The following is a 13,446-nucleotide window of genomic DNA, read 5'->3' as shown; positions in this document are numbered from 1 at the left end:
ATGCAGGAAATCTGGCACTTGCCTGTTCCTGACAGCACTGACTTAAAAGAAAAAAAAAGAAGCTGATCTAGCAGGAAGTTTGGGGATTTATTTTTAAAATCCTAATTTTAAGAACTCCCGCTATGCAATTTTAGTCCTTGAAATGATTCCATAGTCATCCAATAGGATCCAAGACTGTTAGAATGCAGCATGAGTAAAAGAAATAACAGGTAGCAGAGCCCTAAGGCTCAAGTACATCTCTTTAGTGACATCTTTTTGAGATGTAACAGAAATAGTGAAATTGCTCTACTGTTCAACATGTAATTCGTCATTCCTTGCTCACATTCAGAAGCAATTTGATTACCAGTGAAGGACTAGGAAGGAAAAGAGTTATAGTAAATGGGCTTACATCACGCTGGTGATCAGTCACCAGTGGGGTTCCCCAGGGCTGAATTTTAGGGCCAGTGCTCTTCAATGTTTTTATAAACGATCTGGAAGCAGGAGTCAAATGTACATTAAGTAATTTTGCTGATGATACTAAACTAGGAGGAGCTGTGGACTCCCTCGAGGGTAGAGAGGCCTTACAGAGAGATCTGGATAGACTGGAGAGCTTGGCAATCACCAACCATATGAAATTTAACAAGAGCAAGTGCCAGATTCTCTACCTGGGAAGGGATAATCCTGGTTATATGTACAAACTGGGGGACGAGAGGCTGGAGAGCAGCCCCGTGGAAAGAGATCTGGTGGTGATCGTCCCACTCTACACTGCACTGGTATGGCCCCACCTCAAGTACTGTGCGCAGGTTTAGGCGCCTCAATATAAGAAGGACATCAAACTATTAGAGTGTGTCCAGAGGGGGGCGACCAAGATGGTGAAAGGTCTCGAGGGCAAGACTTACGGGGAGTGGCTGAGGTCACTTGGTTTGTTCAGCTTGGAGAAGAGAAGGCTGAGGGGTGACCTCATCCCAGTCTACAACTACCTCAAAGGGGCCAGTGGAGGGGGAGGTGCTGATCTCCTCTCTCTGATGACCAGTGACAGGACAGGAGGAAATGGTTTGAAGCTGCATCAGGGGAAGTTCAGATTGGACATTAGGAAAAGTTTAGGAAAAGGTTCTTAACTCATCGCGGCCTACAAATTCCTCAAGAGGGGTAGTGGAGGGGTAAAAAATGATGTGCAACAGCAGCTGAGGGAGAGGAGTGAGAATATGTGAAACAACTCTGCAGACACCAAGGTCAGTGAAGAAGGAGGGGGAGGAGGTGCTCCAGGCACCAAAGCAGAGATTCCCCTGTGGTGAAGACCATGGCGATGCAGGTTATCCCCCTGCAGCCCATGGAGGTCCACAGTGGAGCTGGAGCAGGTGGATGTGCCCTGAAGCTGTGACCCCATGGAGAACCCACGCTGGAACAGGCTCCTGGCAGAAACTGCGGCTTGTGGAGGGGAGACCACGCAGGAGCAGGTTTTCTGGCAAGACCTGTGACCCCACAGGGGACCCATGCTGGAGCAGTCCATTTTTGCAGGACTGCGCCCTGTGGAACGGACCCATGCTGGAGGAGCTCTTGAAGAACTGCAGCCCGTGGGAAGGACCCACGTTGGAGAAGTTCGGGAAGGACTGTATCGTGTGGGTAGGATCCCACACTAGAGCAGGGGAAGAGAGTGAGGAGGAAGCAGCAGCAGAGTGTTATGACCTGACTGCAACCCCCTATTGCCCATCCCCCTGCGCTGCTCAGAGGGAAGGAGGAAGAGAAGTCGGGAGTGAAGTTGAGCCTAGGAAGAAGGGAGGGGTGGGGGGGAAGGTGTTTTTAGATTTGTTCTTATTTCTCATTACCCTACTCTCTTTTTAATTTGCAATACATTAAATTAAGTTCCCGAAGTTGAGACTGTTTTGCCCATGACAGTAATTGGTAAGTGATCTCCCTGTCCTTATCTTGACCCTATCTTATTTTCTCCCCCTGTCCTATTGATGAGGGGGAGTGATAGAGCGGCTCGGTGGGCACCTGGAGGCTAGCCAAGGTCAACCCACCACAGTCGAGAAGATCTAAACTTCTAGAGAAGTGGGGCATGCAACCAAAGTTTTTTGACATGAAGAAGGATTGCTTGATTTGTTTTTCTAACTCAAAAGAGGAAAACGTTTATTCTAAAATTGCAAACTCTGTGCCTCTTTTTCATCACAGTGTAATAAAATATGTTTCTTTGCAATATTGAAAGGCTTAATTTCTACACACTATGGACACTCTAACATACCTCCTGAATGGCTGTCATGACAACATGTTGAACTGATTCTTCCATCATCATTATGGTCTGTATGTACTCTGAAAATAAGAGCATTCAGGTGTGTTACTATTTAAGCTTGAGAAAGTCACACAGAACATGAGATCAGTAGTCATATCTTTCCTACAAGATGAGCAGGTGCTACAGATGAAGCTGAAATTTGTAATTACCTTTCAAGTTTCAGGCCAGCAAACTCAAGAAGACATTATAGAAAAAAAAAGTCTATTCAGACATAAATCAAGGCTCACTGGAACACTGCAACATTTGGGGTTATTTTGCCTATGATGGCCACTTTTTTTCTTCCCCATTACCTCCCAAAAGAACTGTCAAGTCCAACCATAAGCCTAACACCGCAAGAATGCTGAGCTCAGGGAAGAATGCAAGGAATTGTAAGGAATGTAAGGAATGTAAGGACAATTATTGTAAAGAAAGCTGAACTTATCTTGGCACAAGGGAGACTGGAGGGTAGTCTTTGTTTTAGCTATAGGGCTGTACCAGTGGGTCATCAGGTTGTATAAACAGCCTTCCCTGAGATAATTAGTAGAGAGTAATGGCTTCCTGAGCTAGTCAGACTACCATGTGGGGAACATAAAGTAGAAAAAATGGACAACTAATAAAATGAACTATGAAAAGAGCAACGGGCTTGAGCTAACTTCAACACACGTATTCCTTCCAGGCAACTTGGGACACCCAGTGTTGTGACGGTGAGCACAGAGAGATCAGTAATGGGAATCACATTTGTATTGTGATTCAACTGTCTGTTGCAGTTGCTATATTATGCTTGTATTGTGATTTCAGTATATTGCTGTATCACTCTGCTAAACCAAAATCCCATGTAACATCAAATATCTTCAACTAAGTAAATTTTATATTAAACATTAAACCTTCTTCGTGTGGAATATCTAAAAGAACTTAAGAGAGTATTTAACTCTGAGATGTTAACTAAACAGTCAAGTGGAAGAGAGGTGGCTTAAATTAATAGTTATTTATGTACTTATGGAAGGGAAAACACTTGTAATCTAAATAAGAGGATGGCCAGACTTTCTCCTGCTTAAGGGAAGAATAAAAGTAGTTTCAGGATGAGAGATTAAAGCAATTTAGAACCCTGAGAAAACTGGAAAGGGGAAATTAGCTTAAAAGCTAAGATACACAATACAAGAGGAAGACAACAGTCTTGATAACAGAGCTGCCATTTTGCCTGAAAGGAAACAGAAGTGAGGTGTATTAGGGAGAGACAGCCTTTGACAGAAACTTAGCGTAAATACAGTAAGCATAGCTTTTTCTTTCGCTTATCCACCTACATCTTTTCTGAAGACTCTTGACACTTACCCCGATATCTACTGGAGGGACAACACAACGGGGCATAAGCAATACAGGAGGTTCCTGGAGTGCATTGACGACAACTTCCTGACTCCAATTATAGAGGAAACAATGAGGAGAGGTGCTCATACTCAAAACCAAGGAGGGACTCATGAGGGATGTGAAGGTCAAAAGCAGCCTTGGCTGCAGTGACCATGACATTGGTGGAGTTCAGGGTCCTGAGAGGAGGAGGGTAAAAAGCAAGGTCACAGCCCTGGACTTCAGGAGAGCAGACTTTGGCCTCTTCAGGAATCCGCTTGGCAGTGTCCCATGGCATTATCCTGGGACCATTATCCATTTACCCTGAGGAAAAGGACTTGGGGGTACTGGTGGATGAAAAGCTGGACATGAGCCAACAATGTGCACTCACAGCCCAGAAGGCCAATCGCATCCTGGGTTTCATCAGAAGAACCGTGGACAGCAGATCGAGAGAGGTGATTCTCCCCCTCTACTCTGCTCTGATGAGACCCCACCTGGAGTACTGTGTCCAGCTCTGGAGTCCTCAGCACAAGAAGGACATGGACCTGTTGGAGCGGGTCCAGAGGAGGGCCACAAAGATGATCAGAGGGCTGGAGCACCTCTCCTATGAGGACAGGCTGAGAGAGGTGGGGTGGTTCAGCCTGGAGAAGAGAAGGCTCCGGGGAGACCTTATAGCGGCCTTCCAGTACCTGAAGGGGGCCTACAACAAAGCTGGGGAGGGGCTGTTTGCAAGGGCATGTAGCAATAGGACGAGGGGCAGTGGTTTTAAGCTAGAGCAGGGTAGGTTTAGATTAGACATTAGGAAGAAGTTCTTCACAGTGAGGGGGGTGAGACACTGGAACAGGTTGCCCAGAGAGGTGGTGGAGGCCCTGGAGACATTCAAGGCCAGGCTTGCTGAGGCTCTGAGCAACCTGATCTAGTTGAAGATGTCCCTGCTTACTGCAGGGGGTTTGGACTAGATGACCTCTAAAGGTCCCTTCCAACCCAACACATTCTATGATTCTATGATCTGGAGGGAAACAGGAACCAAGAAAGTTGGTTGATAGTGAAGGATTGCTTCCTTCAAGCTCAAAAGAGCTCCATCCCAAGGAATATGGAGTCAGGCAAAAATTCCAGGCGGCCTGTATGGATGAACAAGGAGCTCCTGACAAAACTCAAACACAAAACCAAAATATACAGAAGGTGGAAGAAGAGACAGGTATCTTGGGAGGAATACAGAGCCAAGGTCCAAATAGAATTGAATCTGGCAAGGGACGTCAAAGGCAACAAGAAGGGCTTCTCGAAGAACCTAAGTGGCAAAAGGAAGACTAGGGAAAATGTGGGCCCGCTGCTGAATGGGGCAGGGGACCTAGTGACAAAGGACATGGGAAAGGCGGAGATACTGAATGCCTTCTTTCCCTCAGTCTTTAGCAGCAAGCTCGGACTTCGGGAATCCCATTTCCCAGAGACCAGGGGGAAAATCTGGAGCAAGGAAGACGTATGCTTGGTGGAAGAGGATCAGATCAGGGAATACTTAAGCAACCTGGACATACATAAGTCCATGGGTACCTATGGGATGCATGATGAGGGCTGAGGGAGCTGGCTGATATCATTAAGAGACCACTCTTGATAATCTTTGATCAGTCATGGTGACTGGAAGAAGTGCCTGAGGACTGGAGGAAAACAAATGCCCCTCCTATCTTCAAGAAGGGCAAGAAGGAGGACCCAGGGAACTACAGGCCGGTCAGCCTCACCTCCATCCCTGTGAAGGTGATGGAGCAGCTAATCCTGGGAACCATTTCCAGGCACATGAAAGACAAGAAAATCATCAGGATTAGTCAGCATGCCTTCACCAAGGGGAAGTCATGCTTGACCAACTTGATAAACTTCTGTGATGAAATGACTGGCCTGGTGGATGAGGGGAGAGCAGTGGATTCTGACTACCTTGATTTGAGTAAGGCCTTTGACACTGTCTCCCATAAGATCCTCTTAGAGAAGCTGTATGGGCTGTATGAGCAGACACTGAGGTGGGTTGAAAACTGGCTGAATGGCTGGGCCCAGAGGGTAGTGATCAGTGGCACAAAGTCTAGTTGGACACCAGCGACTAGCGGTATACCCCAGGGGTCAATACTGGGTCCAGTCCTGTTCAACATCTTCATTAATGATCTGGATGATGGGGCAGAGTGTACCCTCAGCAAGTTTGCTGGTGACACAAAAGTGGGAGGAGTGGCTGATACGCCAGAGGGTCATGCTGTCATCCAGAGGGATTTTGACAGACTGGAGAAATGGGCTGACAGGAACCTCATGAAGTTCAACAAGGGGAAGGGCAAAGCCCTGCACGTGGAGAGGAACAACCCCAGGCACCAGTGCATGCTGGGGGCCACCCAGTTGGAAAGCAGCTTGGCAGAAAAGGACCTGGGGGTCCTGGTGGACACCAGATTGAACATGAGCCAGCAATGTGCCTGTATTGGGTCTGGTTGAGATAGAGTTAACTTTCCTCATAGTGCTGTGCTTTGTATTTGTAGCTAGAACAGTGTTGATAACACACCGATGTTTTGGCTACTGCTGAGCAGTGCTCCCACAGCATCAAGGCTGTCTCTCCAAACTCCCCCCACAAAGGCCAGCAGGCTGGAGGTGGGCAAGAGATTGGGAGGGGACATAGACAGGACAGCTGACCCAAAGTGACCAAAGAGATATTCCATACCATATGATGTCATGTTCAGCAATAAAATCTAAGGGAAAAGAGGAAGAGGAGGGGGCATTCATTATTAAGGTGTTTGTCTTCTGAAGCAACCACTACACATACTGAGGCCCTACTTCCCAGGAAGTGGCTGGACATTGCCTGCTGATGGGAAGTAGAGAATAATATTTTTGTTGTTTGTTTCCTTTGCGTCTGTGAGTGGCCTTTGCCTTTTTTATTAAACTGCCTTTATCTCGACTCACGGGCTTTTAATCATATTCTCTCCCCCCTGTCTCACTGAGGACGGGAGTGACAGAGTGGCTTGGTGGGCACCTGGCGGCAGCAAAAAGGGTAAATGGTATCCTGGGCTGCATTAGGATGAGTGTTTCTAGCAGGTCGAGGGAGGCAATCCTTCCTCTTTATTCAGCACTGGTGAGGCCACACCTGGAGTCCTGTGCCCAGTTCTGGGCTCCTTGGTACATGAGAGATATGGAGCTACTGGGAGTCCTACGAAGGGCCGCAAAGATGATTAAGGGACTGGAGTATCTCTCCTATGAGGAAAGGCTGAGAGAGCTGGGACTGCTTATTCTAGAGAAGAGAAGGCTCAGGGAGGAATCTCATCAATGTATATAAATGCGTGAAGGGAAGGTGAAAACAAGATGAATCCAGGCTCTTTCCAGTGGTATCCGATGACAGGACAAGAGGCAATGGGCACAAATGGAAAAACAGGAGGTTCTGTCTGAACAGCAGGAAACACTTTTTTACTGTGAGGGTGACTGAGCACTGGAACAGGTTGCCCGGAGAGGTTGTGTCATCTCCATACTTGGAGATGTTCGAAAGCCGTCTGGACATGATCCTGGGCAACCGTCTCTAGGTGGCCCTGCTTGAGCAAGGGCATTGGACCAGATGGCCTCCAGAGGTCCCTTCCAACCTCAACCATTACGTGATTCTGTGATTTTAAACGTTCTGAATAACTGTTTGGATTTTTACCTTAATCTGACTTGAGTTAAACATAATTTAAGGGAACTGGATCATAATAAGACATCACACACCCAAGGATGCAACAAGGGCCCTGGAACACCTTAAGAAATGCTTTAACCACCCAGCAAATCTTCTGCCATATATGGAGAGAAACAGAATGGGTCTCCACTTTACTTGTGTAGGTCAGATAAAGAACTGGCACCACAGAAGCCAGAGGAGATAGAAGTGTTTTCCAATAACTGCTGAGGTGGGATTCATTAGCTTAAATATAGGCCTCTAGTGACACTTTAGATGTCCTTGGGATATCCTGCCTGGCCTCCAGCTACTGGTGCAGAAGGGCACAGTCTCCCATACTCCAGTGCTAAGCATGTGCAGAAGTCTCTGAAACCCTAGTGTCTCAGTTTTCAGTAGATGGCACCTGGTGACAACAAAGGCTCTCTGACATGCAGTGAGATATTGGGATACATTCCTGAACCCATGGATCACAGTGAAGGACGTGTAAATCACATTTGTTGATTCTTCACTTCACAGAGCTAACTCACACATGAATAGTTAAAGGTTGGGGACAAGACTTTTCATTTGCGAAGTCCCTTTTCAGCTCAGGGAACCCAAACTAAAAATATGCATGTTGAAAGCAAAACCAATCGCACGTTTCCAGCCTGCAAACTTAGTAAAGTTCATAATATAACAAAACTTATTGTCTGTAAAATAAAGTAGTGCTATGATTTAGAAAAAGTAAATTTGTCTCTCGTAGCAACCTATCATTTTCCCTCAGTGATTTAAAAAGCAAGTTAGATTTTCATTAACTGCCCTGGAAGCAAAACATACTTTCAAAATTTAATACCTTGCTTCTGTTCACAATTCACAGCACATCCCAAAATAAGCTGAAGCATTCTCCCAAGCTCTGCAGCATCAGAGTGCTCTCCAATCAGGTTAACATCAGGAAGAGTGAAGTCGTTAATCTGTTGCCCTAGAATCTGCATACATATGCACATCACTATATATACATACACATACATTACAAAATAGAAAGATGATTCAGAGGCAACAGGAAGCACGTACTCTAATTTGGCATAGTTTTCAAATCCATCTTTAAAACAAACTAAAAAAATTGCACCAGCTCATATACATATTTCAAAATATAAAACTATCCCATATCACTTAACACAACTGATATTTTGGAAAGCTGTCTCAACTAATAACAAAGTATTAGTTTCAAACTTATCAAGAACAAGATTTGTTCTTCCAGGTAAGGAATCAACAGCACTCGATGAATTAATTATTTTTATTAATTCTTTTCATTAAAAAAAATCTAATGCCTAAAAGCTTTCCATCTGGAATAAAGTAAGTCTGAATTTCTAAATCATACCATTGCAAAGTCAGAAGTTAAATGTTTTACTTCAATAAAAAACATCTAGCATAAATGGACAACAAATCTCAGTTTGTAAAACACTTGGTCTAACAGTTTTGTAGGTCTAATCTAAGGATACTTAGTATGTTCAGAGCCAAAACAACTAGTTCCTCATCCATGAGAAAAGGACCTGACCTAGTGGTACAACATGCAATTAAAGAGAGCAAATGTAAATACAAAAAGAATTAAGAGAAAGAAAGCATGAGAGGGTGAGAGAGAGAAGGCACCCATGCAAGAGGGGGCGGGGGGGGGATAGAAACTGTGAGAGAGGTGGTGAGGGCAAGAGAGTCAGAGTGAGAGAGAAGGTGAGGGAGAGAAGGCAAGAGAGGGAGCAAAAAGGTGAGAGAAGGGGTGAGAAGGAGACTAATGTTGTCCCAAAACTCATGGGATCGTTTACCCGGTGTGCAAGCCAATAATACACCAGAGTCGAGGTATTAGCTATTTATTAGCAGTTCTGTGCAGAAAAGGGTGCTAGGGGGTATCTCCGCAAAGCTAGCACACCCAGCATTGAAACAATCATGCATTTATACATTGTAAATTAGCATAATTAACACATTCATCGCTTATCAACTTTTTACTGGTGCTCATAATTCCTTATCTTGAAGCTGATTGGTGTAAAGTGTCCTCATCTTCAATTAAAGGTACAGCGTCTCTTAATTTTACTGCACAGGCTCAGTGGGTGAGGGTCTTCAAGTGGAGGCGAGTACCCTAACTTCTAGAGGAGTGGTTCTCATATTATAATTAGTCAGGTTCACCTACAGGGCACATTTCATGCGGTATAGCCAAGTTTCTTGGGCAATCAGCCCACTGAAGTTTCTGGTACCTGGTTTTAGGTCCGGTTGTTCCTTCTATCCCATTGTCTTGTCAAGAATCATTTACCCAAATGATTTACAGAGTTAGAATCATAGAGGTTTCGATATCACTAAGAGCAGGCAAGAAGGAGTGAAAGAGGGAAGGCAAGAGAGAGAAAGGGAGTAAGAGAGAAGGGGAGGGAGAGCTAGGAAGAGAAGGTAGGCGAGAGAGAGAAGGTGGGCTAGAGAGCTCGAGTGCAGGCAAGTGAGTGAGAGGGAGATATGTGGTGAGAGAGAGGGCACATGGAAGTGAGAGAGGGTGAGAGAGAGAGGAGGTGGATAGGCAGGAGAGAGGGTGAGAGAGAGAGGGTGCGCAAGTGGCAGAATGAGAGCAATCGAGAAGGTGATTGAGTCAGAAACAAGGCAAAAGACAGGAGGTGAGCAAGTGAGAATGTGAGTGAGAGATGGTGAGAGGGGAAGAGAAATTTCTAAGCTTATATTCCGATTGTAAGCTTATATTTGATTTTGTAAGCTTATATTCTGATATATTTAGCTCAACAAGTGTAATATGCAGAAGCAAACCTCCTGAAAGAATTGCTGTTTCCAGGAAGTAGTTGGGTTTTATTCTATTCTGAAATAAGTTGAAATGCGCTGACATGAAAATTAGCTCGAGTTGCATATATAAATTCTTTTTTAAGTGTTGATCCTATGCCTTGTGGCAATCTGCTTCATGTTAAGGATGGATTTGTAGTACCAAGACTAATATTATTTTTCTTCCTATTATTCAGAGATTAAGAGCGGAAAGAGATTCTTTAAAAGAAGCTATTGAAGAGCTTCAATGTGTACAAGCACAGGAGGGTCAACTCACCACTACAGGTAAGAGACAAAAAAGGAGATTAAATATATCTTTTCTAAAGTGCACAGAGGTCTTCTGGAGAAGGCTGGATATGTCTTTATTTAGCATATAATAAACCTAAAATTCAGCTAAACTCAAAACCAATTTTGGTGTTTGTTTTCAAATGCTTATGAACTCATGAAGCTTTCAGTTTGACTGAAATTTTTCATGTTTAGTCTCTTCTCAAATATGGTGGATTTAGAAAATGTTTCTCCCTACCCTAGGAATTTGATTTCTGAATAGTCATGCTCAACATCTCTCTCATCTCCAAAGAATATTATGTAACAGTTTCCCAATGCCTACATGATTGTTCATATGTTGCAATTTATTTCCATGTGTTCCGTTGCACAGCTTTTTAATTCTTACATAAACCAATCAGTAAATCATCCACCATAAAATCACTTCTCCAGAATGGGTGAAAATAGGAAAAGTGATTGTTATCCAAATTGTTTTGTGCTTGTCTTTCCTTCTTGATAGAGGCCTGACATTTATATTATTTCCCAGTTACTCAAGAGCATTACTCTAAACCTATCAACTTGTAGAACAAAGTTTATTCCTGATCTTTTAAAAGAAAGTTGCTGTTCCTCCTGGTAAACTTTATATCTCTTTCTTTTCCTGACACAGCACTGATGCCCCTGGGAAGCCATGAACCTTCAGAGAATCCAGCAGTGGAAATTGTTACTCCTGAAATCGAGTAAGTTAACGCATATTTTTATTCCACCTAAGCCTTAGAATGTCCAAATAAATGACCACTCCCATCTGGTTTTCAGTGTTTGAAAAATACTAAGCTTCGTGTTTGTTCTTCTCCTTCCCTTTGGATTTCCATACAACAGCAGCCTTTATGCTTATAGACAAGATTCCCTTGACCTCTCGCAAGTTTGTCTTGTTTCAAAAGGAGAAACAAAGAAACACTTCATCCTCAAGTTGTGTTTCTCTTCCTGCAAAAGATTCATACAATTGCAACTTCTTATGTGCACACAAATTTATTTGGAACAATGGGATACATTGTTATTGTAAGGGGAAAAAAAACATTAAAATTGTCAAAATGAAGAACAGATTTTAAAATACATTAGCATCATGGCATCACAATCATAGAATCGTAGAATTGCCTAGGTTGGAAGGGACCTTTCAGATCATCTAGTCCAACCATCAACCTAACACTGACAAAAAACATCACTAAACCATATCGCTAAGCACCACATCTACACATCTTTTAAATATCTCCAGGGATGACGATTCCACCACTTCCCTGGGCAGCCTGTTCCAATGCGTGATAACCCTTTCAGTGTAAAAATTTTTCCTAATATCTAATCTAAACCTCCCCTGGCACAACTTGAGGCCGTTTCCTCTTGTCCTATCACCTGTTACTTGGGAGAAGAGACCGACCCCCACCTCTCTACAACCTCCTTTTAGGTAGTTGTAGAGGGCAATGAGGTCTCCCCTCAGCCTCCTTTTCTCTAGGCTAAACAACCCCAGCTTCCTCAGCCACTCCTCATAAGACTTGTTCTCCAGACCCCTCACCAGCTTCATTGCCCTTCTCTGGACTCGCTCCAGCACCTCAATGTCTTTCCTGTGGTGAGGGGCCCAAAACTGGACACAGTACTCGAGGTGGGGCCTCACCAGTGCCAAGTACAAAGGGACGATCACTTCCTACTCACCACACTGTTCCTGATACAGGCCAGGATGCTGTTGGCCTTCTTGGCCACCTGGGCACACTGCTGGCTCATGTTCAGCCGGCTGTCAACCAACACCCCCAGGTCCTTTTCTGCCAGGCAGCTCTCCAGCCACTCTTCCCCAAGCCTGTAGCGCTGCAAGGGGTTGTTGTGACCCAAGTGCAGGACCTGGCACTTAGCCTTGTTGAACCTCATACCATTGCCCTCGGCCCATTAATCCAGCCTATCCATGTCCCTCAAGCAGATCATCACTCCCACCCAACTTGGTGTCATCTGCAAACTTACCAAGGGTGCACTCAATCCCCTCGTCCAGGTCATTGATAAGGATATTTAAGAGAACTGGCCCCAATACCAAGCCCTGGGGAACACTGCTTGTGACCGGCCGCCAACTGGATTTAACTCCATTCACCATTACTCTCTGGGCCCAGCCCTCCAGCCAGTTTTTTACCCAGCAAAGAGTACTCCCGTCCAAGCCATGAGCAGCCAGTTTCTCCAGGAGAATGCTGTGATAAATGATGTTAAAGGCTTTACTAAAGTCCAGGTAAACAACATCCACAGCCTTTCCCTCATTCACCAAGCAGGTCACCTTGTCATAGAAGGAGACCAGGTTAGCCAAGCAGGACCTGCCTTTCATAAACCCATGCTGACTGGACCTGATTGCCTGGTTGTCCTTCATGTGCTGCATAATGGCACTCAGGATGATCTGTTCCATGATCTTCCCAGGCACCGAGGTCAGACTGACAGGCCTGTAGTTCCCCAGATCATCCTTCTGGTTCTTCTTGTGGATGTGTGTCACATTTGCTAGACACCAGTCACCTCGGACCTCCCTGGTTTGCCAGGACTGCTGGTAAATGATGGAAAGTGGCTCGGTGAGCGCTTCTGCCAGCTCCCTCAGTATCCTCAGGTGGATCCCATCTGGCCCCATAGATTGTGTATGTCTACATGCTGTAGCAGGTCCCTCACCATTTCCCGTTGGATTATGGGAGCTTCATTCTGCTCCCTGACCCTATCTACTAGCTCAGGGGGCTGGGTACTCAGGGAACAACTGGTCCTACTACTAAAGACTGAGGGAAAGGTGGCATTAAGTACCTCAGCCTTCTCCTCGTCCTTTGTCACCATTTTACCGCCCTCATCTAATAAAGGATGGAAATTCTCCTTAGTCCTCCTTTTATTACTACTGTATTTATAGAAACTTTTCTTATTGTCCTTAACATCCAAAGCCAGGTTAAGTTCTAGTTGGGCTTTGGCCTTTTTAATTTCCTCCCTACATAGCCTCACAACATCTTTGTAGCCTTCCTGAGTGGCCTGCCCCTTTTTCCAAAGGCCATAAACTCTCCATTTTCCCTGAGCTGTATCCGTATCTCTCTGTTCAGCCAGGCCGGTCTTTTCCCCCGACGGCTCGTTTTACGGCACATGGGGACAGCTTGCTCCTGCGCCTTTAAGACTTCCT

At 45.0% G+C, this 13,446-nt stretch overlaps 1 protein-coding gene across 7 annotated transcripts in view; it reads left to right on the top strand.

Annotated features, from left to right (window-relative positions):
* LOC141735427 (protein Hook homolog 3-like) overlaps window positions 1-13,446 on the top strand; it is a 126,823-nt gene that overhangs the window by 78,709 nt on the left and 34,668 nt on the right. For all 7 annotated transcript variants that reach the window (XM_074568153.1, XM_074568152.1, XM_074568151.1 and 4 more), the window contains 2 exons: window positions 10,217-10,304; window positions 10,948-11,017. In XM_074568153.1, coding sequence (XP_074424254.1) covers window positions 10,217-10,304; window positions 10,948-11,017 — 158 coding nt within the window. The remainder of the gene's footprint in view (window positions 1-10,216; window positions 10,305-10,947; window positions 11,018-13,446) is intronic.

Source organism: Larus michahellis, chromosome W, assembly GCF_964199755.1.
Source record: "Larus michahellis chromosome W, bLarMic1.1, whole genome shotgun sequence".
Lineage (NCBI taxonomy): Eukaryota > Metazoa > Chordata > Aves > Charadriiformes > Laridae > Larus > Larus michahellis.
Note: the sequence above shows the minus strand (reverse complement) of the source record. Positions and strands in the feature narration are given on the sequence as shown.